Source organism: Eriocheir sinensis, chromosome 21 (assembly GCF_024679095.1).
Source record: "Eriocheir sinensis breed Jianghai 21 chromosome 21, ASM2467909v1, whole genome shotgun sequence".
Taxonomy (NCBI): domain Eukaryota; kingdom Metazoa; phylum Arthropoda; class Malacostraca; order Decapoda; family Varunidae; genus Eriocheir; species Eriocheir sinensis.
The window spans coordinates 17,070,750-17,095,177 of NC_066529.1; the positions used below are offsets into that span (position 1 = coordinate 17,070,750).

The window sequence follows — 24,428 nt, forward strand, 5'->3', positions numbered from 1 at the left end:
CCCGCCGCTCGTCCCTCATTAACTTTATAAATACCCAGCAGCTCGCGACCCCCGGTCCCGCCTTCCCACAGACACTCGTGAATAGCCCGTGAAAATGGCCCTTGGGAAAGATAGAGTAAGTGTAATGAGAAACGACTTTTTCATTGTGATATGCCCAGCACACACACACACACACACACACACGAGGATAACAACAAGCAGCACATCACAGGTCCCAGCACCTTTATTGTGCCGCTCAGCCCCGGCGGCGAGGGCACTCAGGCGGCGTCTTTCAGCCTCGCCTGAGCACACATTAACAACTAGCACAACCTGGAGCTAATTAACACCTGGGAATAACACAACCTGGGGAGCGCCAAGGCGGGTGCCGGCAGCTCAACATGCCCACGGAGACGTAATTATTCGCACGTCGCTGCCTCGTGTGTGGCAGCGACCTTATTACCCTGCTCGCGCCTCCGTGGGTACAGGTACGCAGACTGGCTGTCCTATTGGGATTGGTGCTTCACTCATATGCAGGTGAAACAGCAACTTAAAAATTATCTTATTCTCAAGAAAATTACATGCGGCATCAACTTTCACGCTATAAATACAACAATTACAAATGCATAAATTCACGATGTCAGTTTATCCTTCACCGAATACAGGCGGGAGAGCAACGCAGAAACAATATTCAATGATGCCTTACAACCCTCCCTTCACACTACAATAAAACAAAGCATAAACAGTTTACTTAATGTTATTTTATCACTGTACAATTGGTAATAACAAACGACCTCACCTTCAGATTACATTTCTAGTTCTACCCTTGAAACTTCTAAATTCTAACAAACACGGGCACAGACGCTTACGTATTTAGCACAACAGCGAGATGGTGACTGCCAACACACCACCACACGCGGCCTCCGAGGCGGGCCCCAGCGGCGTGGCGGCGGCACAGACGGCTCAGTGGATGCGGCTATGCGAGTATCGTTTTTGTGTTAGTAACGGCGGTCAGGATCACGATAGGACGATGGACACTTGGCACTCTTATGGACGTTTTAGGCCGTGTGTGTGTGTGTGTGTGTGTGTGTGTGTGTGTGTGTGTGTGTGTGTGTGTGTGTGTGTGTGTGTGTCAGCATTACATTCGTTAATTAGTTTTTAACGTTTGAACTTCTAGAGCAAAACAGATGGCAACGAATTTCCTTGCTTTATATACAAACTAGTCTAACCTCAACACCATTATTCATTATAATAACGCTCTTTGGTACAAGTGAATAATACAAACTTACACTTTACATCGCTACTTTACTAACACAAAACTTTATACTCTATGGCAAGACATAGACGCCCGACGGCCGTGGCGCGCACGGCTGCCACCAAGCGGCGACGGGCAATACAGCAGCTTCCTGAGAGTCGTGTTTAGCGTTGCGTCGGGCACGTGCGGGGCGGGGCGGGGCGCCTGATGCGGGGCGGGGCGGGGCGCCTGATGCGTGGCGGGGCACGCGGCGGGGGGTGGGAGGTCATGGTTGTGCTGGACTGGTGTGTTGGATTATTGCTCGTGGTGTTGTTATACAAAAGTGGTTTGTCATGTTATGATAGTGTTTGAAATACCTACAAGGGGCGAGAAGTGCAAAATATCCGTGTACACAGAACCCAGAGAATAATTATCAGCAACAATTAAACAAAATTATCTCAGTGTGTGTGTGTGTGTGTGTGTGTGTGTGTGTATATATATATATATATATATATATATATATATATATATATATAGATATATATATATATATATATATATATATATATATATATATATATATATATATATATATATATATATATATATATATATATATATTGAATTGGGGAGTGAGATCAATGCCTATCAAACATGACTTTCAAAGGTACTAAATCATTCAACTACCAAGATAAAAATGCATTAAATAATGATTATATGAAAGTATCACATAGTTATCAATCCCTCTAAATGGAATGCTTTCAACTTCTTAAGCTAATGTCTGAGTAGTGCACGAAGGGCCAGGCAGTGCGGCCCCCAGTGTGGCTCTGTGAGGAGCAGCAACACAACCAAAGTTAAGAACCACAGTTACCTTCTCCTGGACTGATGGCTCCAGCAGGAGCAAACTCATGCCTATATTTGTGTGGCAAGATGAAGGCAAGTCAACAATATCACAGCCACCCAGACTCTCTCATCCGGTGGATATTCTATTAACCCCACAATGGAGGTTATTTGCTATCAGAGGGGAGTGTCTGTCTGTACCATGGGCTAGGCATTGGAGGTGTAAGCATCATCAAGCACCACCTGGGAGTCTCTGAAGGCACAGCAGGACACTGTTCCATCCAGAAGCTGGCTCTCATCTTCCTCCCTTTCCTCCTCCTCCTCCTCATCCTCTTCTTTAGGCTGCTCCTCATCTTCATCTTCCTGCAGGAGTCTCTCATTACCTCTCCTGAAGTAGAGCTGAACCCTTCCTTTCCACTCTTTGATTCTTGACAAAATTACTGCCATTCTAGATTCATGGGAGTCAGAATCCTCAAGGTACTGAGATTGCCTTCTGATTCTGGGAAAACTCTCATAGCCCGACTCTGGCATGTCACCCCGGCCACAAGTGAGCCTCTGCCAGGCCAGCTTGGAGGTGTAGACCACCCTCAGCAGCCAGGCCGGGCGCTCCTCAATGTCTATGCCGCCTGGGTCTGGGTCCATGGGCAGGCAGGCAAACATCTTATCAAAAACAAAGTTCACAGATCTCTTGAAGTCTTTCCATGAGGTGAGGTTGGGAGGGTGGAAGGGAGGACTTGAACGTTCTCGGTACAGCTGGTAGGCCATCCCTCCAACAAACAGCACCAGCCACAGGCACAGCAGAATGATGTCTGACAAATGAATAAGTCAAATATCAATTAAAGAAACAGTTATATCTATTTATCTGTAATACAATATCCATCCATGATATAAAAACAAAAACAAAGCTCTACAGTATACAGTAGATAATGCTGGCAAAAATCAATCACTAACATATGAAAAACAGTGATGGAATTGACGAGCTTGTGCTGTGCCTCCATGCCAACCATGACTTACCACAAACCTGGAAGGGCGGGTAGCCCACTGTGTGGGAGTAATGCTCCACCGTCAGCAGACCCAGCACATTGATCACTATGTATGTCAATGATGACCCAAAGTAAAAGGCAAAGGGCACAATGAAGGCGTATGACCCTAGTAATGTGCATGAAAATATGTGAACCTGTGGAAGAAATAAGATAACATTGGATTCAATACCAAACACAGCAAATACTATTTTTCAATCATTCATCACTGTGCGAAAGAAATATTTGTACTATCAACTGTCTCACAATATATTCCAGTTTTTGGCGACGTTAATAGACCATCCACTAAACTTTCATTGCAGCTTCATTCCCAATCAATCATGGAATGAAAGTCCAGGCCAATAATACTGCTCTAGTTAGAAATATGGTGAGGTGAGCTGTCCTTCAAAACATTGATTGAGAAATTAGTAAATAATCATGACAAAATTTTTTGTAGTACAAGCATACCCTTTTGATGTTAATGATGGAGTAGGCAATGATGATGATGGCGAACAGTACTGGAAACACAACAAAGGCTGACAGATTGGAGGTCTTGGGGGACACTGCAACTGGAGAAGATGATAAAAATATGAACACTGGAGTATTAAGAGTTAACAGCATCATTAAGGTTCACACTACTGTGGCAGACACTCACATCGGAGGAAGTAGGTGACAATCATCCCCACAAAGAAGACAGTCATGACGATGATGAGCAACGCCGAGTGGAAGGGCCGCCGGAATTTGTGCCAGGCCAGCAGCCACAGGGAGCCCCCCAGCACTGCCCCCACCAGGGTGCCCCAGCCCAGCCCTGCAATCCCGACAACACCACAAACTCTCAGAAAATCTGGTTCTTTGGAAGTTTGTTAAATTGTGTTATTGTAATTGTCTGATATTTCACAAGTACATTGCCCATACTTATTCATCATTAGCATTATAATATCATATCATTACTGTCTCTTGTGTACCTATGAAGGAGACAAGGCCTAGATGATGATGAAGATGATGATGATGATGATGATGATGATGATGAAGCTTCACTGTTTTTACTGAAAAAAAGTAATGTGGTGGTGATGATGATGTGAAAAACAAGGTCATGATGATATGATCATGATGATGATCATCATCATCACTATCATCCTCTATCTTGGTTATGTATAAAATAAAAAAGGCCATGGTGATGAAGATGACAATAACCAATCTCATGCTGCTCAAAAAAATGTCACATGGTTAAAATGATAATGCTAATGGTGATGATAATATTGAAAATGCCTGATAAGTATCTCTAAATTCTTCATCACTTGTGGTCTGAGGTTAAAAGTAACTCAAGGATCTCCCTGAGCTGGGCAGCCAAGATCACACACCTCTGCTCTGGTTATGAGAGAGTGCCACACCTCACTGAGAAGCCACCATGAGTTAGGATTGCATTCACAACCTTTCGGTCACAAGCAAAGCACTGTTCCAACAGAGCCACCTTGCCCCTTGTGGACTGGGGTTAATGCACAAAGGAACAAATACCCAAAGAAGTGCCATGAACTTGTCATTACCCGTGATGGTGCTGTGTGTGTCTTGAGCAAACATGAGGAACAGAATGCACCAGCAGAAAAGGAAGCCGGAGATGAACATGGTGAAGTTGAGCCACCGATGCCCCAGGAACAGCAGGATGCCGCCGATGAACAGCAGGGAGGCACAGAACAGCTTGGCCAGGGTGGTGACTGTTAGGGAGCCAAGACAACAAACACCTTCCTTCACATGACAAAGCATTGGATGAAAGGCAATGAAACAATACTGATCATCGCCAATGTCTATCAACAAAATATTACAGGAGAAAATGGCTACTTTTATACTACTGACATAAGTATTTAATGTCTGCATATATATATATATATATATATATACACATATACATATATATATATATATATATATATATATATATATATATATATATATATATATATATATATATATATATATATATATATATATATATATATATATATATATATATATATATATATATATATATATATATATATATATATATATATATATATATATATATATATATATATATATATATATATATATATATATATATATATATATATATATATATATATATATATATATATATATATATATATATATATATTCTGGCATCTAGCCAAAACATCTCTCCAACTTCACTTTCATCTTTCCCTCCACTTCAATCCTGACGGCAACACTGCGCCTCATCTATCTCTAAGGCTGAACTTTTCACTTAAACTTTCTCTAAAAATTCCACTTTGGACGATTCAGGGCATATTTCTCCAACTCATCCCCCCTCTGACTCCTTTATGCCTGTTATAAAGATTCTTCAAAATGATGTATTCTATGCCCTATCTGGCCTCAATCCTTAGAAGGGTTATGGACCTGATGGAGTGCCTCCTATTGTCCTTAAAAACTGTGCCTCCGTGCTGTCACCCTGCCTGGTCAAACTCTTTCGCCTCTGCCCGTCAACTTCTACCTTTCCTTCTTGCTGGAACTATGCCTTCATACAGCCTGTGCCTTAGAAGGGTGACCGCTCCAATCCCTCAAACTACCGTCCTATAGCTTTACTTTCTTGTCTATCTAAAGCTTTTGAGTCAATCCTTAACCGGAAGATTCAAAAGCACCTTTCCACTTCTGACCTTCTATCTGATTGCCAATATGGGTTCCGCAAGGGGCGTTCTACTGGTGATCTCCTAGCCTTCTTAACTGACTCTTGGTCATCCTCTCTTAGCCATTTCGGTGAAACTTTTGCTATTGTGCTGGACATATCAAAAGCTTTTGATAGGGTCTGGCACAAATCCTTGCTTTCTAAACTACCCTTGTACAGTTTCTATCCTTCTCTCTGTACCTTTATCTCCAGTTTCCTTTCTGACCGTTCTATTTCTGCCGAGGTAGACGGTCACTGTTCTTCCCCTAAATCTATTAACAGTGGTGTCCCACAGGGTTCTGTCCTATCTCCCACACTTTTTCTGTTGTTCATTGATGATCTTCTTTCCAAAACGAACTGTCCTATCCATTCCTACGCCGATGATTCCACTCTGCATTACTCAACTTCTTTTAATAGAAGACCCACCCTTCAGGAACTTAACGACTCAAGGCTGGAGGCTGCAGAACGCTTAGCCTCAGACCTCACTATTATTTCCGATTCGGGCAAGAAGAACCTGGTGTCCTTCAACGCCTAAAAACACAGTTTCTCCACCTATCCACTCGACACAATCTTCCAAACAACTATCCCCTATTCTTTGACAACACCCAGCTCTCACCTTCCTCAACACTAAACATCCTCGGTCTATCCTTAACTCAAAATCTCAACTGGAATCTTCATAACTCATCTCTTACTAAATCAGCTTCCTCGAGGCTGGGCGTTCTGTACCGTCTCCGCCAGTTCTTCTCCCCTGCACAGTTGCTGTCCATATACAGGGGCCTTGTCTGCCCTCGTATGGAGTATGCATCTCATGTGAGGGGGGGTTCCACTCACACAGCTCTTCTGGACAGAGTGGAGGCTAAGGCTCTTCGTCTCATCAGCTCTCCTCCTCATACTGATAGTCTTCTACCTCTTAAATTCCGCCGCAATGTTGCCTCTCTTTCTATCTTCTATCGATATTTCCACGCTGACTGCTCTTCTGAACTTGCTAACTGCATGCCTCCCCCCATCCCGCGGCACCGCTGCACTCGACTTTCTACTCATGCTCATCCCTATACTGTCCAAACCCCTTATGCAAGAGTTAACCAGCATCTTCACTCTTTCATCCCTCACGCTGGTAAACTCTGGAACAATCTTCCTTCATCTGTATTTCCTCCTGCCTACGACTTGAACTCTTTCAAGAGGAGGGTATCAGGACACCTCTACTTCCGTATTTGATCTTCCTTTCGGCCACCTCTTTTGTTTCTTTTTTAGGAGCAGCGAGTAGCGGGCTTTTTTTTTATTGTTGTTTCCTTTTTTTGTGTGCCCTTGAGCTGCCTCCTTTGTTGTAAAAAAAAAAAAAAAATTATATATATATATATATATATATATATATATATATATATATATATATATATATATATATATATATATATATATATATATATATATATATATATATATATATATATATATATATATATATATATATATATATATATATATATATATATATATATATATATATATATATATATATATATATATATATATATATATATATATATATATATATATATATATATATATATATATATATATATATATATATATATATATATATATATACATATATATATATATATATATATATATATATATATATATATATATATATATATATATATATATATATATATATATATATATATATATATATATATATATATATATATATATATATATATATATATATATATATATATATATATATATATACTTGTGAAGGATGGTACACGAGTGACTCACCTAGCTTGGTGCATCGGTACTCTTGTGCCTCAATGAAGTTGCAGCCGTAGGACACACCTGAGGAGTACAGGGTGCCGCTAGAGCCATTGTAAGACACCACCACAGTCATCACTGCTCCAACGCCTGAGTAGGACACCAGCCACACCTTCAACAGCTCTGCTGTGTCATTATTTTCTCTAACATCTACCTGGAAAGGAAATGGAGAAGCACATTACTTTTATTACAACACTATGATATATATGAGCATTTTGCTCGCTTTTCTAATATTTTTCTAAGCCTTCCCATGGGTCTCCTAGACACAGATAGGGCCTACAAAATATAATGCATAGCATATAGTGAGAATGGTTAGTATTTTGTAGCTGGTACAATATTAGTTTTTCTTTTAAAGCTAAATACAGTTCTCTCAGCCACAGAAGTCTATAGTTCTCACTGCTTATACATTTCAATTCTTGATCCCTTGCAAATGAGATGAAATGGAAGTCATCATCCTACTCACTATTTTTCCATTTTCCTTCAGTCCTTGGAGGGTTCTGGTGCCAATAAGTGTGTCCCAGTACTTCCTTTCACTCAGGTCTCTCTCATACATATAGGTGAGAAATATTTCATAGCGCAGAGCTCCCACCACCTCCACAGTCTGCCAGTCAAACATGGAAGCTGCTTGGAAGGAGACCTCTGTGGTGAGAATATTCGGGTCCAGGTTGAGGAAGGGCATGGGCACACAGGGGTTCTTGTAGGCTCCAGGAACAGGATCTGTCATTGCAAGAAGGTTGAAATCTGACATATTTGCAAATTCCTCAACATTTCTCTTTTCTTTACTAGTATACAGTTGTGAAGGACAAAAGTCATGAACAAGCATTATGATACAAATGTGTGATGAATGAGTCCCATTCATATGAATTCTTCATATGAGCCATAACATTGGTAATGAGGCCAAACTAACTGAACTTACCAGCATTGGTGTAATTATTCACTATGAACAAGACTGTAATGTTCCTGTTGTGGCAGTTCGTAACGAAAACCTGGCATGAGTTGGAATGCCGGTTGCATCCATTCAAGTTGTCAACACTAGGCCACAACACCAGGCCGGGGTCAGTACTGTTGGTGTAGCAGTGACTCTCTGGCTGTCTGCAACACCCCAGGGCAGGGGAAGAAGCATCAGAGTTTGTGGCAGGCCCTACTACTGGATGTTAAACAGCTAAGACCGTCTTGACTAATACAATTTAACTTTTGTCATTAGTGGTCATAAATAACCATTTGCAAATTATGAGAAATAAGAAAAAAAATTGTACTATAAAAATGCCACAAAATTTGGCTTGTACATTTTGCTCATTTTATTAATATGAGACATGAACTTTTATCCTAGTACTAATATAACTATGAAGAGAGAATATATAGTCTTAAAACTTGAAACACATATCAAATATTGAGGTGGATTGCGTGGAATATCACATCAGGAATCGAGTTACAACGTGCACCGAGAGAAGGAGCTCAGAATGGGTGAAATATTTTGTGATGTGCTTTGAGCTTTTTGTTATCCTTTTAATTATATAATATATATTGATTATAAAATAACACTTGATTTTCTTGAATATATGAAAATCACTCTAAATGCACCTAAGGTATGGTGACATTTGCCAGTGAGACAGCCACAATTAGAACTGCTGTACTTACTTTTGATTACTTAATATGAGATAATAATTTTGTGAATGGGCCTGGAAAATGAGGAATCTTGCAGCTTCACCAATGTCAGTGATATTGACAGAAACGGTTGAGTGGTGCGGAATGGCTGTGATCTTGTGAGTGTTGTTGAGCATTGAATATTCTTCCTCAAGGAATGTCATATCTAAAAGAAAATATTATTATCAGTATTACTACAAAAAAAGGTCAGTTTCTGAAAAGTGAAACTAAAGAAAATATTAATATATTACATTTTTAGAAAAGGAATGATGAAGTTAGTGGTCAGAGCAAAAACAAAGTACATACATCAAGTTTAAAACTAGAAGCAGATTAAGGTGGTACAACAAGTATAAAATATGGCCTGGATTAAATACCTACCCCAGACCTAAAAAATGTCAGTTTTAGTTAACTAAGCATACTTATGGGATAGATAGTAATGAAATATGCTGTGACAGGCACACTCTGTGGTGTCTGTAGTGGTTAGCATGACAAACAAAGCTACAAATCTGCAGGGTTGGGTTCAGTCTTGGGGCTAGTTATCTAGTGTTTTACCCATCATTAGTACTGTAGAGTATGACACTTTTTTTTCAATCATATCTTGTCACACCACCTATTTATCTTTCTTAATAACCATTTCCTGCAGAAACAGCTAAATGTCAAGGGGGGGGGGGTGAACCCCTCCATTAAGGAAGTGGTTAGGTCTGGCTAGCTTGAAATAAGGGGGCACTGATGGGTTGAGGCACCCCCTACCCTTGGGAGTGATGTTATATTTTTTTAGATTTACTATGTTTAATTGTTTATGCTAAATACATGTGATACAATTAGCCGGTCAATATGGTGGTTCGCGGTGGAGACAGCAACCTCATGGTCTTCTGAAGGCTTAAGTGCTTATTTTTCCTCATTTAAGTATACTGTGAGGGCAAAACTTTTATTTATGATGTGTTTACATGTATTATTTTTAAATTTCCATTATATTTTCACAGAAATCACTGTTTTGGGGAGGAAAATTGGGGAAACAGGTGATTTCCACAAGGAATATTTAGCAGATAAATATAAACACATCACAACTTATCAGAAATAAACAGTTTTATATGTCATTTTGTAATGGGTGAAGTTATGGATACCTACTATATAACAATTCTGAACTGAGGCAGTCGGCATCTACCTCATTGTGCCAAATGACCACCAAGTTGTAATGCCATGTAAGAAATTCCTCAGTCAATAGTATGATTGACTAATATATTTTAATACTTATTTTGGGTCACCCCCCTCCCATCCAGGGCTTGCTGATTGAACCCAGATTCAGTATATAGTGGCTCCTCCTGTGTCGTGGCCCGCCCATTGCAGAAAGCCACAACAATCCTACCTGGCTGTTGGGTACCCTTTTGGCTGACTGGTTAGAGTGGTGGCCTCCTATTTCCTTGGTTCAATACTCATCAATATAAAAGTTTATTTTCTCTCCTTTTGGCTTACACAAATTTCCCCAGTTTCATAGTGAGCAGAAACTTGAATTACATAAGGTAAGAATATAACAGTAGCAATCTAAAGTTTTATGATTCTCATTTAAGGATGGGGAAAGAAAGGAGTCTCCAGTGTGGGAGAAACTGAGTAAAATGTGAAACAAGCTAACTTTTCCTTGATTAATGATCAAAATGATTGAGCACATAAGTACCAGTGTTCAGTCCATGGTTCGTTTAGTGTTAGGTGCTACCATAAACATACCATGAGTGTTGTCACAAAGATCTATGTTTTCCCGTGTGGCTTTTCCAGCACCCTGGTGCTTCTTATGATCTGCGTCAGCACCTGTTGTTCCAGCATACAAGCCATCAGTACTGGGATGCCGAGGGTGTGATGGGAACGTAGTAACACCTTGGTTCTCATCCTCCAAGGTAAACTTACTAAACACATTCCCATTGGGCAAAGGAGCACTGACTGCTGGTTTCAGAGACACAGTTTTAGAATCATCAGGTACACTCATATTCAACTGCACTGTTTTATCGAGGTGAGGGCTCGTGCTTGATGTGCTTGTGACTCCAATATCACGTTGAGGTAGCACATTAGGCAGTGGAGGAGGAGGCTCTGATGTGTTGCGGTTCAAGCCTTGCACTCGGGACTCACCAACACCCTGCCCCTCTGTATCTATCCCTGCGGCAGTCTGGTGAGGGGCTGAAACAGTGAAACTCAAACTGGGCGTCACAGCGTTATGGGGATATGCGATGTGACTGCTTTGAAAAGCTTTAATTGTGGTAGTGTGCCCTTCACTAATACCCAGCCCCTCTGTACCCACGGCATGGTGACCTGGGGTAGTCTGGTAGGGGGTTGGCACACTGAAACTCGAACTGGGTGTCACAACGTCATGGAGATAAGGGATGTGGCTGCTTTGGAGGGCATTATCTACGTCACTGGTGGTGGTGTGCCCCTCACCAACGCCCAGCACCTCTGTACCCGCGGCTTGATGACCTGGGGCAGTCTGGTGAGGGGCTGGAGTCGAACTGGGGGCTGGTACACGGGGACTCGAACTGGGGGCTGGAGTCGAGCTGGTGGCTGAGTGCTGTCCAGGCCCTTCAGCACCGCCCTCAGCAGCACTCACACACGTCAGCAGCACACACCAGGCCCAGAGTAACGTTCCTCCCTGCCGCCTCATCGTGGCATGGCTACAGGAGGAGATAAAGTGGTGTTTGTGGCCGAGGAAGGTGTGGCGGAGAGGCTCCCTTCCTTGTTTACCTCCATAATCAGCTGATGGGCCGCGTTCGCATCCCTGTCTAGCTGTCTTCTTCGCATGGGATTTTAACTACGGCATATTTACAGTATTTAAACAGTTCATAATCAGGAAATAAACTAATGTATTTTATGAGGATACGAAAAATGGGGTGAAGTGCAAGGAAAACACTGACTCGTTTGTATTAGTAGCAGAAGGCGGATATAATCAAACCACGGTGATACAAGGTGTTAATGCAGTAAATGTCACTATCATGTCTTCTATCTGTCTATAAATCTATATGTCATGTCTTTTATCAAGGTATAATGCAAGGGATGCAGCCTATGTTAACACCAAATTATGACTTTTTCCTGCTGGCATAAGGCATCAGTAAAGACTTATACTGAGCGGGTATTAATGAAGTTCTGTTTTATCAAGGCATAATTAAAGGAATGAAGGCTAGGAGAACCCAAACAGTGACTTTTTAATGCAAGCAGAAGACAGTTGCCAAGACGTCTGTTGGGTGCTGGGCGGTGGGAGTGAACTTGAGGGTAGCATAATAAATGGCATGATAAAAGACATTATAAAAGGCATGATGGGAGGCATAATAAAAGGAATTAAGCCACTATTTCATGCAAGAGGAAGACAGGGGCCAAGACGTCTGCTGGGTGGTGGTAGTGAAGTTAAGGGTAGCACAATAAATGGCATGATAAAAGGCATTATGAAAGGCATGATGGGAGGCATAATAAAAGGAATTAAGCCACTATTTCATGCAAGAGAAAGACAGGGGCCAAGACGTCTGCTGGGTGCGGGGAGGAGGTAGTGAAGTTGTCTGCTGGCAGGGGGCGGAGGCGTCAGTGATGGCTGCTGTTGATCAATGCTTCTGACGCAATACAAAGTGCTCCTGTTCCGTAAAAATAACACCGTGGACATGTGCGGGAGATAATACAGCAGGATGGGGAAGGACGCCGATCTCCTGGAGGCCGCGAGGAACGGGAACCTGCAGGTGGTGGAGAAGATCCTCAGCGCCAAGTCCAGGAGGTCCGGACCCCTAGCCAGGTGAGCCTCCCCGCCCATTTCCTGGCGGTGGAAACTCTATTATGAAGGCTACGAGGCTCACAGGACCTAAATATGACCATACCCTTGTTCTAATTAGTCCATAACCCTGTATTTTCGAGTCCAATAAGTCGGGACCCCTAGCCAAGTGAACCCTTCCCCGCCCATTTCCTGGCCATGAAAACTCAATTATAAAGGCTACGATACTCCCAGGACCTAAATATGACCTTACCATTGTTCTAATTGGTCCATAACCCTGTATTTTTGAGTCCAATAAGTGCGGACCCCTTGCCAAGTGAGCCTTTCCCCGCCCATTTCCTGGGTAATATTATGGGTACGAGGTTCCCAGGACCCAAATAAGACCTTACCAGTGTTCTAATTATTCCATAGCCTTGTATATATGGGTCCAATAAGTCCGGACCCATTGGCTAGGTGGGTCCTGCTCCCCGCCCATTTCCTGGTGATGAAAGGTGTAATATTATGGCTACGAGGCTCCCAGGACCTAAATATGACCTTACCTCTGTTCTAGTTATTCCATAGCCTTGTATATATGGGTCCAATAAGTCTTGACCCGTTGGCTAGGTGGGTTCTGTTCCCCGCCCATTTCCTGTTGATGAAAACTATTATAAAGGGTCCGAGGCTCCCAGGACCTAAATATGACCACATCCCTGTTCTAATTAGTCCATGACCCTGTATATATGAGCCCAATAAGTCCGGACCCCTAACCCGGTTAGCCCTTCCCCACCCATTTCCTGGCAATATAAACTCATACTGTGGCAACGAAGCTCCCAGGACTTAAATTTGACCTTACCTCTGGCCCTGTTTTTAGCCTTGTACATACCTATAAATCCAATAAACGCGGACCTATTGGCTTGGTGGGTCCCGTTCCCCGCCCATTTCCTGGCAATAAAGACACAAATATCAGTGCTATGAGGCTCACTGGACCAGATTGAGACCACGTCCCTGTTCCTAGGCATGCACAGCCCTGTATTCATGAGTCAAATAAGTCCCAAATGACGACAATGTGGAATATAAAGGTGATAAGGCTCCAATGACCCGACTGAGACAATACCCCTGTCCATAGGAGCTCTGTAGGGCATGGTGGCAGGGGAGGCAGGGTACTCACACATTGTTCACCCCTTGGCAAGCACAATACCCCTGTCAGATGTCAAGGTTTCTTATGAGTGTATGGGTGGTGGGTGTGGTGACAGGGGAGGCAGGGTACTCATGCAGCATTGTTCACCTTTGGCAGACACAACCCTCTTCCCCTGTCAGATGGGGAGGGGTTGTTATGAATCTTTGTGGCCCCAGTGACAAAGGGCGGGACAGGTAAACAAAAAATGGTTAAGATTCGTTTTATTTTTCCGCTGATATCTCGTTTTTTACTTAGCCAACTGTTTTTCTGTTGTCGTCCAATCTCCTAGAAATCATTAGGAAGGAATGTAAGATTAATATATGGGTGTATTTCTTATGTTTTTTCACACTGATTGACTACATACCTTTGTTAATAGGTTTCCATATCGATTGACTACATGCCTTTGTTAATAAGTATCCATATCCCCTCTGTTAGGTTACTGTAGCCCTTCTAGTTGGTTTCCTAATCCTTGTGTTACAAGGGTTCTTAATGCTAATTAATTCCATACCCTTGTTATTAGTTTTCCTGGCACTGATTAACTCCATACCCTAGTTACAGAATTTTTATACACCTGTTACTAGGTTCCCATACTTATGTTACAAGGTGTCTATACTCCTATCTCTTGGTTCCCATACCCCTGTTACAAGGTGTCTATACTCCTTTCTCTAGGTTCCCAAACCTTCTTCCTCTTCTTTGATCAACTTCCTTATTTTCCTTTATGGGTTGGACGAGTTGATGAAGATGAAGTCATCGTTCATCTTGGTTTGGAGTGCAATTTTATCTGCCTTGGATGCTGTTCCTGTAGGCAACCCTAGGACCTAGGTAGATTACATACCATGGCTAACAAGCTCCACTTGCCTGGATTTGTTGTCAGAGTTGTCCCTCTCCTATGTGGATTGCCTACCATGGCTACGAGCCCCACATGCTTAGGTTGGATTGGTGAATGGCAGGGTGTGCCCACACTTTTATGGGGCATGTCAGTTACACCTTTGGGTCTCCTATCTGCTCTAAGATCCTTAAGAGATTTAGCTTGGGCACTCTGCCTACTTTTCATCAGAGCTATCTGGCAGCTGTAGCTGAAAGCAAGACATGACAAGCAATTTTCTACCTCACCACAGCACTAGATGCATTCCCTGTCCTGCTGTGGATGCTTACTCTCCCATATCTACTATACTCAATTAATTTTGGCAAGGCCACTCAAGATGTTCTATTTTTTGCTTTTGTTTTATGTATTTTTTTGGTGCTTCGTATAGCACCGGTAGGCTTTCTTGAGGGGTCTCATGGACGACCCCAGCCTGTTAGTGGCACAGACAAATTTTATTTATTGCGGCTGCCGTGATATATGACTCCTGCTTGGTTCATGCTGCCCCCAGTTCTACTCTTGACCCAAGTTGCTGAAGTTAGGGTTGATTGAAGATCTCGGCAGCATGTGGGTAATCTAATGTCCCTCAGTGATTGTCAAAATTTTTTAGTGTGCATGGGTGGGACTCGAACCTAGGTTCCCGAACTTGTCATGCTTGCAAGCTGACCACTCGGTCACTGCCTCCCCAATATAAATATGAAGTCTGTTTGGATGAAGCCCTAGCTGCTCCACAGCACTGGCACATCACCCTCAATACATCACTCTCATATGTCAGCTATTTACTTCGTATTGGAAATTGTGTATTAAATATTATGTATACAGTACATTAAATAAGGCTATTTATTGCTATGAATGTGTTGCCCTTTAGAAAAACAGCAATGAATTGCATAAATTCCATAACATGTAACACATTGTTGCTTTCTGATGTTGTTAGTGAACAAGGACATCATGCCACTTTTTCCCTCACCTCCACATGCAATGACAGCTGCTCTGACGGCTATCCTTATGCTAAAGGCTAGGTTTGTTCAGGTTATTTCCTGAGTGGGCCCCGCCCAACCATTATTCATACTTGAGTCTGAGCATAGCTTAGTCCTGGTGACTACTTCACCCTGGTAAGCTGGGTAACTTAGTAGATAGGTAGACTTATATAGATATGAGCTAAGAGTTTCTGCTCAGAGCTACCTCAGCCTGCCGAGTGAAGTGGAGTCATCAGAACAAAACTATCATGAGTGACCTTTCCCAAATTAATCGAGTATAGATCTTCATACCCTTGTTACTAGGTTCCCATACCCTTGTTTGCTAGGTTCCCATACCCTTGTTTGCTAGGTTCCCATACCCCTGTTGCTAGGTTCCCATACCCCTGTTACTAGGTTCCCATACCCTTGTTTGCTAGGTTCCCATACCCCTGTTGCTAGGTTCCCATACCCCTGTTACTAGGTTCCCATATGCTGTTAATATGTATCATACCACAGTTAGTAGGTTTATAGTTACCAGTTAACTTCAAACACATAACAGGCAGCAACTCATATCAAATCTCAACAAAGAATGAGCTTACTTTGTTGGATTTAAAGTCTCATTACTGAGGAAGCTTATAGGAATTTAACAAGTAGGTAAATATGATGAATGTTTGGGTTTTAGTTGAGTTAGATTTAAGGTATCTTCAAACACATGACAAGTAGCAACTTTCATTGAAAACAAAAATGAGCCCACTTTGTTAGATAGAAAGTTTTGCTACCTAGGAAGCATTTATGAATCCATTAATATATATACATCATGGCAGCTGTTGCTTCTGATGATGACGATTAACTCTAAACCCTTATTACTAGGATTTGGGACTGATTGATGCCATACCCTTTTATTAGGTTTCTGGTGGTGAGGTAGTGATTAACAGATTGCTGATATGGTGGGGGGGGGGCAGGGGGTTGCATGGGGGGGGCAGGAAAGGCAGGGTTGGGCATCATAGGTCACCCTTGCTAAACATGGCGTACCCCTGCCAGGTGAGGGATGTGGAGTTAGGAGTCAGGCGTCGAGGAGTCAGCTACTTTTGACTAAAGTCGAGGGTCGATAAATTATCTAAGACTCGGACTACGTTACATGATTGGTTCTCGTGTAAAGTACTTGGGTGAACTGCTAGGGCAACAGTGTTGCCACTTCATGGGAAGTCCTCACAAATTTGTGTGAGAGATCAGCTTTAGTGGAAGCTCTTGTGGGAGGACATTTCAAGCAAGCAATTTGTGGGAATATGTATTTAATGTGGATTTTTTTTTCTTTTTGAATGTCATGTTTTGGTGAGGGAGTCTGGAGTCAGAGTCACAAGCCTAAAATTTCTTGGAATCGGAGTCAGAGTGAGAATTGTCTTATTCCGACACTAGTCCGCTTGAACAGTAGAAAGCAACCAGAAACAGCAAAATTTTGTAGGGGGTCAAGAAGCGGAGGCCCTTAATTATTTGGTTATTACGTATTCACCTAGGTATCTTTTAGTGACCCAAAGGAGTACATGTATCTTGTCTGAGACTCCTCAGGGTTATTACCAGACAGGTAAATTTATAATGATAACTTTATGCTTGGTCCCTCACAACCCCCTGAAAATTTAATTTTTCTTGTTGGTTTTCGTTGTTAAAGTTTATTTCAAGTTTTGTGTTAAACAATTCATGAAAATATTTAAAGATTGAGGCACGCTTTTGCCTAACGAAGCTGTTCATATTCTTTTTTAGATGCATGGTATATGTACTGTTTAATTAACACTTGTCAAAACCACTTACAAAATGTTTACCAGCATACTAATTCAGTTTCAGCTCATAAAGAAGGGGAGTTTTCATAATTTCAACTGCAGAGTTAGGTTTGCATTATTTAGAGAATTAAGTCACAGTAGGCAGCAAAGTAGTGGCTGCCTAGCAGGCTGCATTGAAAGTAAAGTTTAAATGGTTGAACTAGGAAGAGGAAGCTTTGCTGAAATGATATGCAACGTTGCATTATTAGCTTTTACATAAGTATGAGAGTATTAATTTTAAGGACTGGGAATGTAATATTTAAGTCTTAACACTGGGGTTGAAAACTAACATCAAAACAATTTATATGCATTGATACCTCCAAATTGCTGTATGGATTGGGTACCTAAAAGTATTGTTAAAGCAAAGCCTCAGTATATTAAAACTTTGAAAATAAAATAAATAAGTGTTTTGATATAGTGCTAATGTGCTGTCAGTTTCAGAGGGACAGGTGTTGAATGATTTATTTTCTCATTGTTACAAATCTCTTGTTGTACACAGCCAGTATGTTTATTTGGTATATATGTAAATATTCAGTATCATCCTCCCTGACCAGATAAGTTTGAAGTGTTCATTCCCAGACTGCAGCCTTGGGATGGCCCAGAAGCCACTTTGAAAATTCTCTTTGCACAGACTCTCCTAAGTCAGCATATTTTATATATTCACGGGATTCACAAAAACAATTGCATAAAAACTGTTAAAAAATGCAGTATGAGTGTCAGCATTAGTTGAAATGCCTCCCACAAGCACCTTAGCAGTTTGCTTGCTGAGAGAATGCTGGAGACATACGAGGTAATAGTCAGTCTGGTGAGTACAAACTACAGAGGTGCCAAAAGGATCAGTTATATCATTGGTTAACATTATAGTGTCAAAATTTAATACGGCTCATGACAAGACTAAATTCCACCAGCTGTCACGTGCTTCACTTTATATTAATGTGACTCTGTCATGTGGTGACTTAGTGGTAGGTTCAATTAGTCCTTGGCAAGACTTGTGTCCAGTACCCTGGGTAGCCCATCAACTGTGCCACTGTGAAAGCTACTCAAGTCGATTGTTTGAGAGGAACATGCAAAGTAGTTGTAAAGATGTTTACGAAAAGACCAGTACAGACATGCACCTTGCCTTATGCTACCTAACAGATATGTACAAGTACAAATGCTGAACAGTTAGTGGGATAGCTTCTTTGCCCATTAAGTGTTATGGACAGGATGTTGTACAAATAGCCTAACAGATATTGCTAATAGTTATGTGCTGATTGTGTAGGGTTACTTTAAAAAAAGGATGTACTGGTGGCTTCACTAATAGGTCTCCAGAGAACAATGGTAGTAGATGCATTGTTAAATAATTCTACTTGTGGGAGTGGTTTGTTTGCAGCATTATTGGCTGATTGAATTCTTTCCTGCCTAAACCCTCAACAGTTCTAGGCCATCTTAGAGGGTACTGGTGTTTGACTCCAGTACAGATGATTACAGCTAAGAGCTTCCATTAATTTGAAGTGGAGTTGGACAAAAGCAGATACAGAGACAGGGCAATACAAACTTTACTCAGTTTCTGTATTTACAACTAGGTAAACACACACACACACACACACACACACACACACACAATCAGAGTAGCCAACGAGGCCAAAAGCGATCCCAAGGGCTTCTTTAAATTGTACAGAACGAAAACAAGGGAGAGAATTGGGCTGTTGAAAACAAACACGGGTGAGCTCGTCGAGAATGGAGAAGATATGAGTCAAATGTTGAATGACTACTTACTCTCAGTTTTCACACAGGAAAATCTATCAACCATCCCAGAGAGAATTCAGGTATATGAGGGCAAAGACAACGACACATTGAGGGATGTGATCATCACTAGGCAGGTAGTCCAGGAAGAGATTGGTAGGTTGAAGAAAAACAAATCGCTGGGCCCAGGCAAAATATTCCCACGGGTTCTGAAAGAATGCAAGGAGGTCCTCAGTGGCCCACTTACCAATATCTTTAAGATGTCGGTAAATTCTGGGTATGTGCCCAACCAATGGAAAGTAGCTAATGTGATGCCGATTTTCAAAAAGGGAGACAAGTCAGCCACCTCAAATTATCGCCCATTTAGCTTAACATCAGTTGTAAGTAAGATGCTGGAGTCAATTATAGCCAGGAGCATTCGGGACCATCTAGAGAAACATACGTAGTTTAATTCATGACTCAAAACATGGGTTCAAGAAGGGTAGGTCTTGCCTTACTAGCCTGTTGTCCTTCTACACTAAAGTGCTGAAGGCAGTTGACAGATGAAAACTATGACATTGTATCTAGATTTCAGTAAAGCCTTCGACAAAGACCCCCATCACCAGCTATTACTAAAATTACAGGGTCATGGCATAAATGGGAAAGTTTTGAACTAGATTAAGGCTTGGCTTAGTGGTAGGAAGCAGAGAGTGCATATTAATGGTAAAAAATCTGAATGGGGCAGTGTTATGAGTGGAGTCCCACATGGGTTGGTGCTGGGTCCACTGCTTTTTATCATTTACATTAATGATTTGGACACAGAAATTAGCAGTGATGTCAGTAAGTTCGCAGATGATACCAAGATCGGTAGATTAATCCAATCAGACCAGGACACTAGCGTTCTCCAGGATGAGCTTGAAAGACTAGGTATATGATTAGACAGGGAAGTGGCAGATGGAATTTAATGTTGGGAAGTGTAGTATTCTGAGTGTAGGTAGTAACAACCCCTCACACAATTACTTCTTAAATGACACTCCTCCAAGCAGGTCTGGGTGTGAGAGAGACCTAGGAGTCTTAGTGAGCGCTGACCTCCGTCCTAGGGCTCAATGCATTCAGGTTAAAAACCGGGCAAACAGAGTACTGGGTTTCATCTCAAGGAGCATATGCAATTGGAGCGCTGAAGTCATCCTCAAACTCCACTTCGCACTATATAGTTAGACCATCTCGATTATGCGGTTCAGTTCTGGTCACCCTACTATAGAATGGATATCAAGATGTTAGAATCTGAACAGAGAAGGATGACAAAAATGATTCAAGGGGTGAGAAACTTGCCTTATGAGGATAGACTGAAGCATTTTAATCTACACTCTTTAGAAAAGCGAAGGTTGCGAGGAGACCTGATTGAGGTTTATAAATGAATGAAAGGCTTCAATAAAGGGGATGTCAATAGGGTTTTAGTTGTAAAAGAACCAGGTTGGACATGTAGCAATGGTTTCAAGTTAGATAAATTCAGATTCAACAAAGACATAGGCAAGAATTGTTTACCAACAGAGTGGTGGATGAATGGAACAGACTTGGCAGTCATGTGGATGCCAATACCATAGATGCATTCAAGAAGAGGTTGGATAAATTCATGGATAGTGCGGTAAGGTGGGGTTAGGATTACAAGAGCTGCCTTGTATAGGCCAACTGGCCTCTTGCAGACTCCTTACATTCTTATATATATATATATATATATATATATATATATATATATATATATATATATATATATATATATATATATATATATATATATATATATATATATATATATATATATATATATATATATATATATATATATATATATATATATATATATATATATATATATATATATATATATATATATATATATATATATATATATATATATATATATATATATATATATATATATATATATATATATATATATATATATATATATATATATATATATATATATATATATATATGGTAACTCGATTTACGCGAATATTGCGTCCTTGAAAAGGTCGCATAAATCTAAAACAATGTAAATCAAACAAGAGGTAGGTTTCTGTCGAAAATAAATACCGTATTTAGCGGCGTATAACGCGCACCCCAAACTTTAAGACAACAATTTTGAAAAAAAAAAAGTTTTTAAAATGCTCAGAAATATGTACGGGTTAAAGAACATTGACAATGTACAGTTTCCCGAAATTTATATATTTTTGGTGTAATCTTTACTGCTTGAATTGACAAGTGTCCTTGAGTAAAGCAACGAAAATGGCGGCCGGGTTGGTCTTGTGAGAAATACATCCCCGTAAACATACTGATGATGCACAGCTTCTGATATCATAATAAGCATATTATTCTCACCATCACTCGTAGGTTATGACAGACAACTAGGCAAGACACAATTCACACGGTTCTGGTGACACGCGGCATGCAGCTGTTTGTTGTTTGGGTGTGGTTGTGTGGTTTTCAAACTGCAAATGTCGGCCGGGCTGGTGTTGCGAGAAATATCTCCTCGTACATACTGATTATGTACAGCTTCTGTGATCATAATAAGCATATTATTATCACAGTCACTCGTAGGTTATGATAGACAACTAGGCAAACACAATTCACGCGGTTCTGGTGACACGCGGCATGCAGCTGTTTGTTGTGTGGGTGTGGTTGTGTGGTTTGTAAACAATGCAAATGGCGGCCGGGCGTGAAATAACTCCTCGTACAAGACTCATGATGTACAGTTTCTGATATCATATTTACCCCATTATTCTCATTAATATTAATTATTAATAATGAACACATGGATATTTTTTTCCAATATGATTCTTTTATGTAGCTTGTACTGCTCCTTAGTCATACAATCGTAAGCCAGCTGTGACATCAAGATCAAGATCATACAAATGGCGCCCGACGGGAAAACGGGATAACAGCATTACAGCAAGGCATGGGCGATCCTCCACCGATTTAATTTTTGTATAGTAGTTATTTGATCGCCCAGTATTCTATGGTAACATATTATAAGACAGCTATGGACTATGAAGGATCATTAACAATAATAAAGGTAGGTTTGCAGTTGTTATTGGATAAGACGAAACATAGACCCTTAAAAACACTCCAAAGAAGAAAAAAATCATGAAGAATTTGTACATTCGGCGTATAACGCGCAGGGCTAAACTTTCAGGCATTTTTCATGTGAAAAAGGTGCGCGTTATACATTCAGTGGAGAGAGAGAGAGAGAGAGAGAGAGAGAGAGAGAGAGAGAGAGAGAGAGAGAGAGAGAATATCCATATCACCGAGATATCCAGTCAGGCCCTCAGTCTCAGCCTCACTCGTCTGAGAAAGAAATGAGGGACAGCATGAGCGCCTGGCTAGTATTGGTACCGGTACCGAGCAGTCTGGTACCGGTACCGTACCGTATAGCTGGTACCGTTAGTAACGGTACTGGTACCGTTACCTGCCCACCCCTTTCGTTGAGTAGCGTGGCAGTGTGGGTACTGTATTGCTGTTCAAGTGGCGCGCGGGAAGAACTGAGCTCAGCTGTGTGGCCGCGGCGCCGTGTGAGTCCATTTGCGTGACATATGGTGGCCACTCCATAAAATATCGCGTATAAGTGGAAAAAAAAAGTTGTAAATTAAACATTCATTTGGATTTGGGACCCCGCGTTATTAAAAAAAAACGCGTAAAACAAACTCGCGTAAATCGAGAGTTACCTGTATATATATATATATATATATATATATATATATATATATATATATATATATATATATATATATATATATATATATATATATATATGAATCAATCAATCAATAAATAAATAATAGTTCAGTATAGTGAAGGGAGGCTCCCAGGCTGGAGACAGTGGCCGAGGCACCTGTTGAGGGGGGGAACGCAAGTGTTCGCGGCACACTGGCGTTGGTGTTCCCGAGCGGTGACCCATATTGTGCGTGTGTTTGTTTGTGTGTTTGTGTGTGTGTGTGTGTGTGTGTGTGTGTGTGTGTGTGTGTGTGTGTGTGTGTTACAGCAATATCTGGTGAGGCATTCATCCCCGGCTGGGCGTGGCCGCTGCTGTATCAAGTGACGGCTACAAGCAGGGTCGGCGGAGGAGGGGGTGGGGGTAAGGCTACAGAGCGGGAGAAACTGAAAGTGAGCCTTACAGTCGTGGGAGGTTCGCACGAGTTCCCTGTAGCAGTCGAGTTACGGGGCCAAGACAGAGCTGCGCCGCGGGGATCATGATCGGGCGGACTGTGGGAAGGTTCTTTGTACGTGTGGCGGACTGTCACATGCTGGGTGCCTGACGGGGCCGAGCGTAGGGATGGGCTCTGTCTTTTTCCTCCATGACATCTGAGCCACCGTCGGCGTCTCGAGCATCTGACATGTGTACTCTCTCTACTTTTCATGTAGCCCATATTCTCAAGGGGGAGTAGAGGTTGCTGCAGGAAAATTAAAACGTCAGTTACATCCAAGTCCAGTGTCCTGTGATGGCGAACATTTTGTTTATCGCCGCCACTGAAGAAAGCTTGTGGCTGTTTGTTATTTGTCATGGGGTGGCCGCGCTCTCACGTAGCTACAGTTGCGGCTTGTCATTGTCACCCTTCCCTCGTTCCCCTCACACACACACACACACACACACACACACACACACACACACACACACACACACACACACTCAGTCATATGACACCTGGACACGCCTCTTGCCTCCGCGGTGTCTCCTTGATGTGCCTCGCTCGCGGGGAGTCACGCCAGATCTATTAGTCAGCTTCCAAACACGTCGCTGCTCTGAACGTCTTAACTGGCAGCCTAAATGAAAAGCATGACACGCGGGAGTTGCTTTAGTGAGGTTGAGGAGGCGGCAGGCGAGGCAGGAGAAGGGTGAGTTGACGTGTGCCCTGCCTGCGATGCCATGCCCTTAGTGCGGCCTTTCATACCTATTTGTAGGTTTATCTTTGTTATTTGGCCACTGTTCAGCTT

At 41.6% G+C, this 24,428-nt stretch overlaps 2 protein-coding genes across 3 annotated transcripts in view; one reads left to right on the top strand and one right to left on the bottom strand.

The window, feature by feature from the left end:
• Positions 1-205: 205 nt before the first annotated feature.
• Positions 206-11,955, bottom strand: LOC127001769 (uncharacterized). Of its 2 annotated transcripts, none has more exons than XM_050866920.1 (10): positions 10,931-11,955; positions 9,203-9,374; positions 8,481-8,656; positions 8,028-8,281; positions 7,532-7,718; positions 4,614-4,781; positions 3,725-3,877; positions 3,538-3,632; positions 3,065-3,227; positions 206-2,859 (listed from the first exon to the last, which is right to left on the bottom strand). In XM_050866920.1, the coding sequence occupies exons 1-10, from the start codon at positions 11,850-11,852 to the stop codon at positions 2,258-2,260; spliced, it is 2,892 nt and encodes a 963-aa protein (XP_050722877.1). In that variant the 5' UTR covers positions 11,853-11,955; the 3' UTR covers positions 206-2,257. The 2 variants fall into 2 exon arrangements, with proteins under 2 accessions (XP_050722877.1, XP_050722876.1); XM_050866919.1 differs by having other exon boundaries at positions 3,538-3,638; positions 10,931-11,953.
• Positions 11,956-12,861: 906 nt separating this feature from the next.
• LOC127001452 (ankyrin repeat and SAM domain-containing protein 1A-like) overlaps positions 12,862-24,428 on the top strand; it is a 36,283-nt gene continuing 24,716 nt past the window's right edge. The window contains exon 1 of the mRNA XM_050865979.1: positions 12,862-12,965. Coding sequence (XP_050721936.1) covers positions 12,862-12,965 — 104 coding nt within the window. The remainder of the gene's footprint in view (positions 12,966-24,428) is intronic.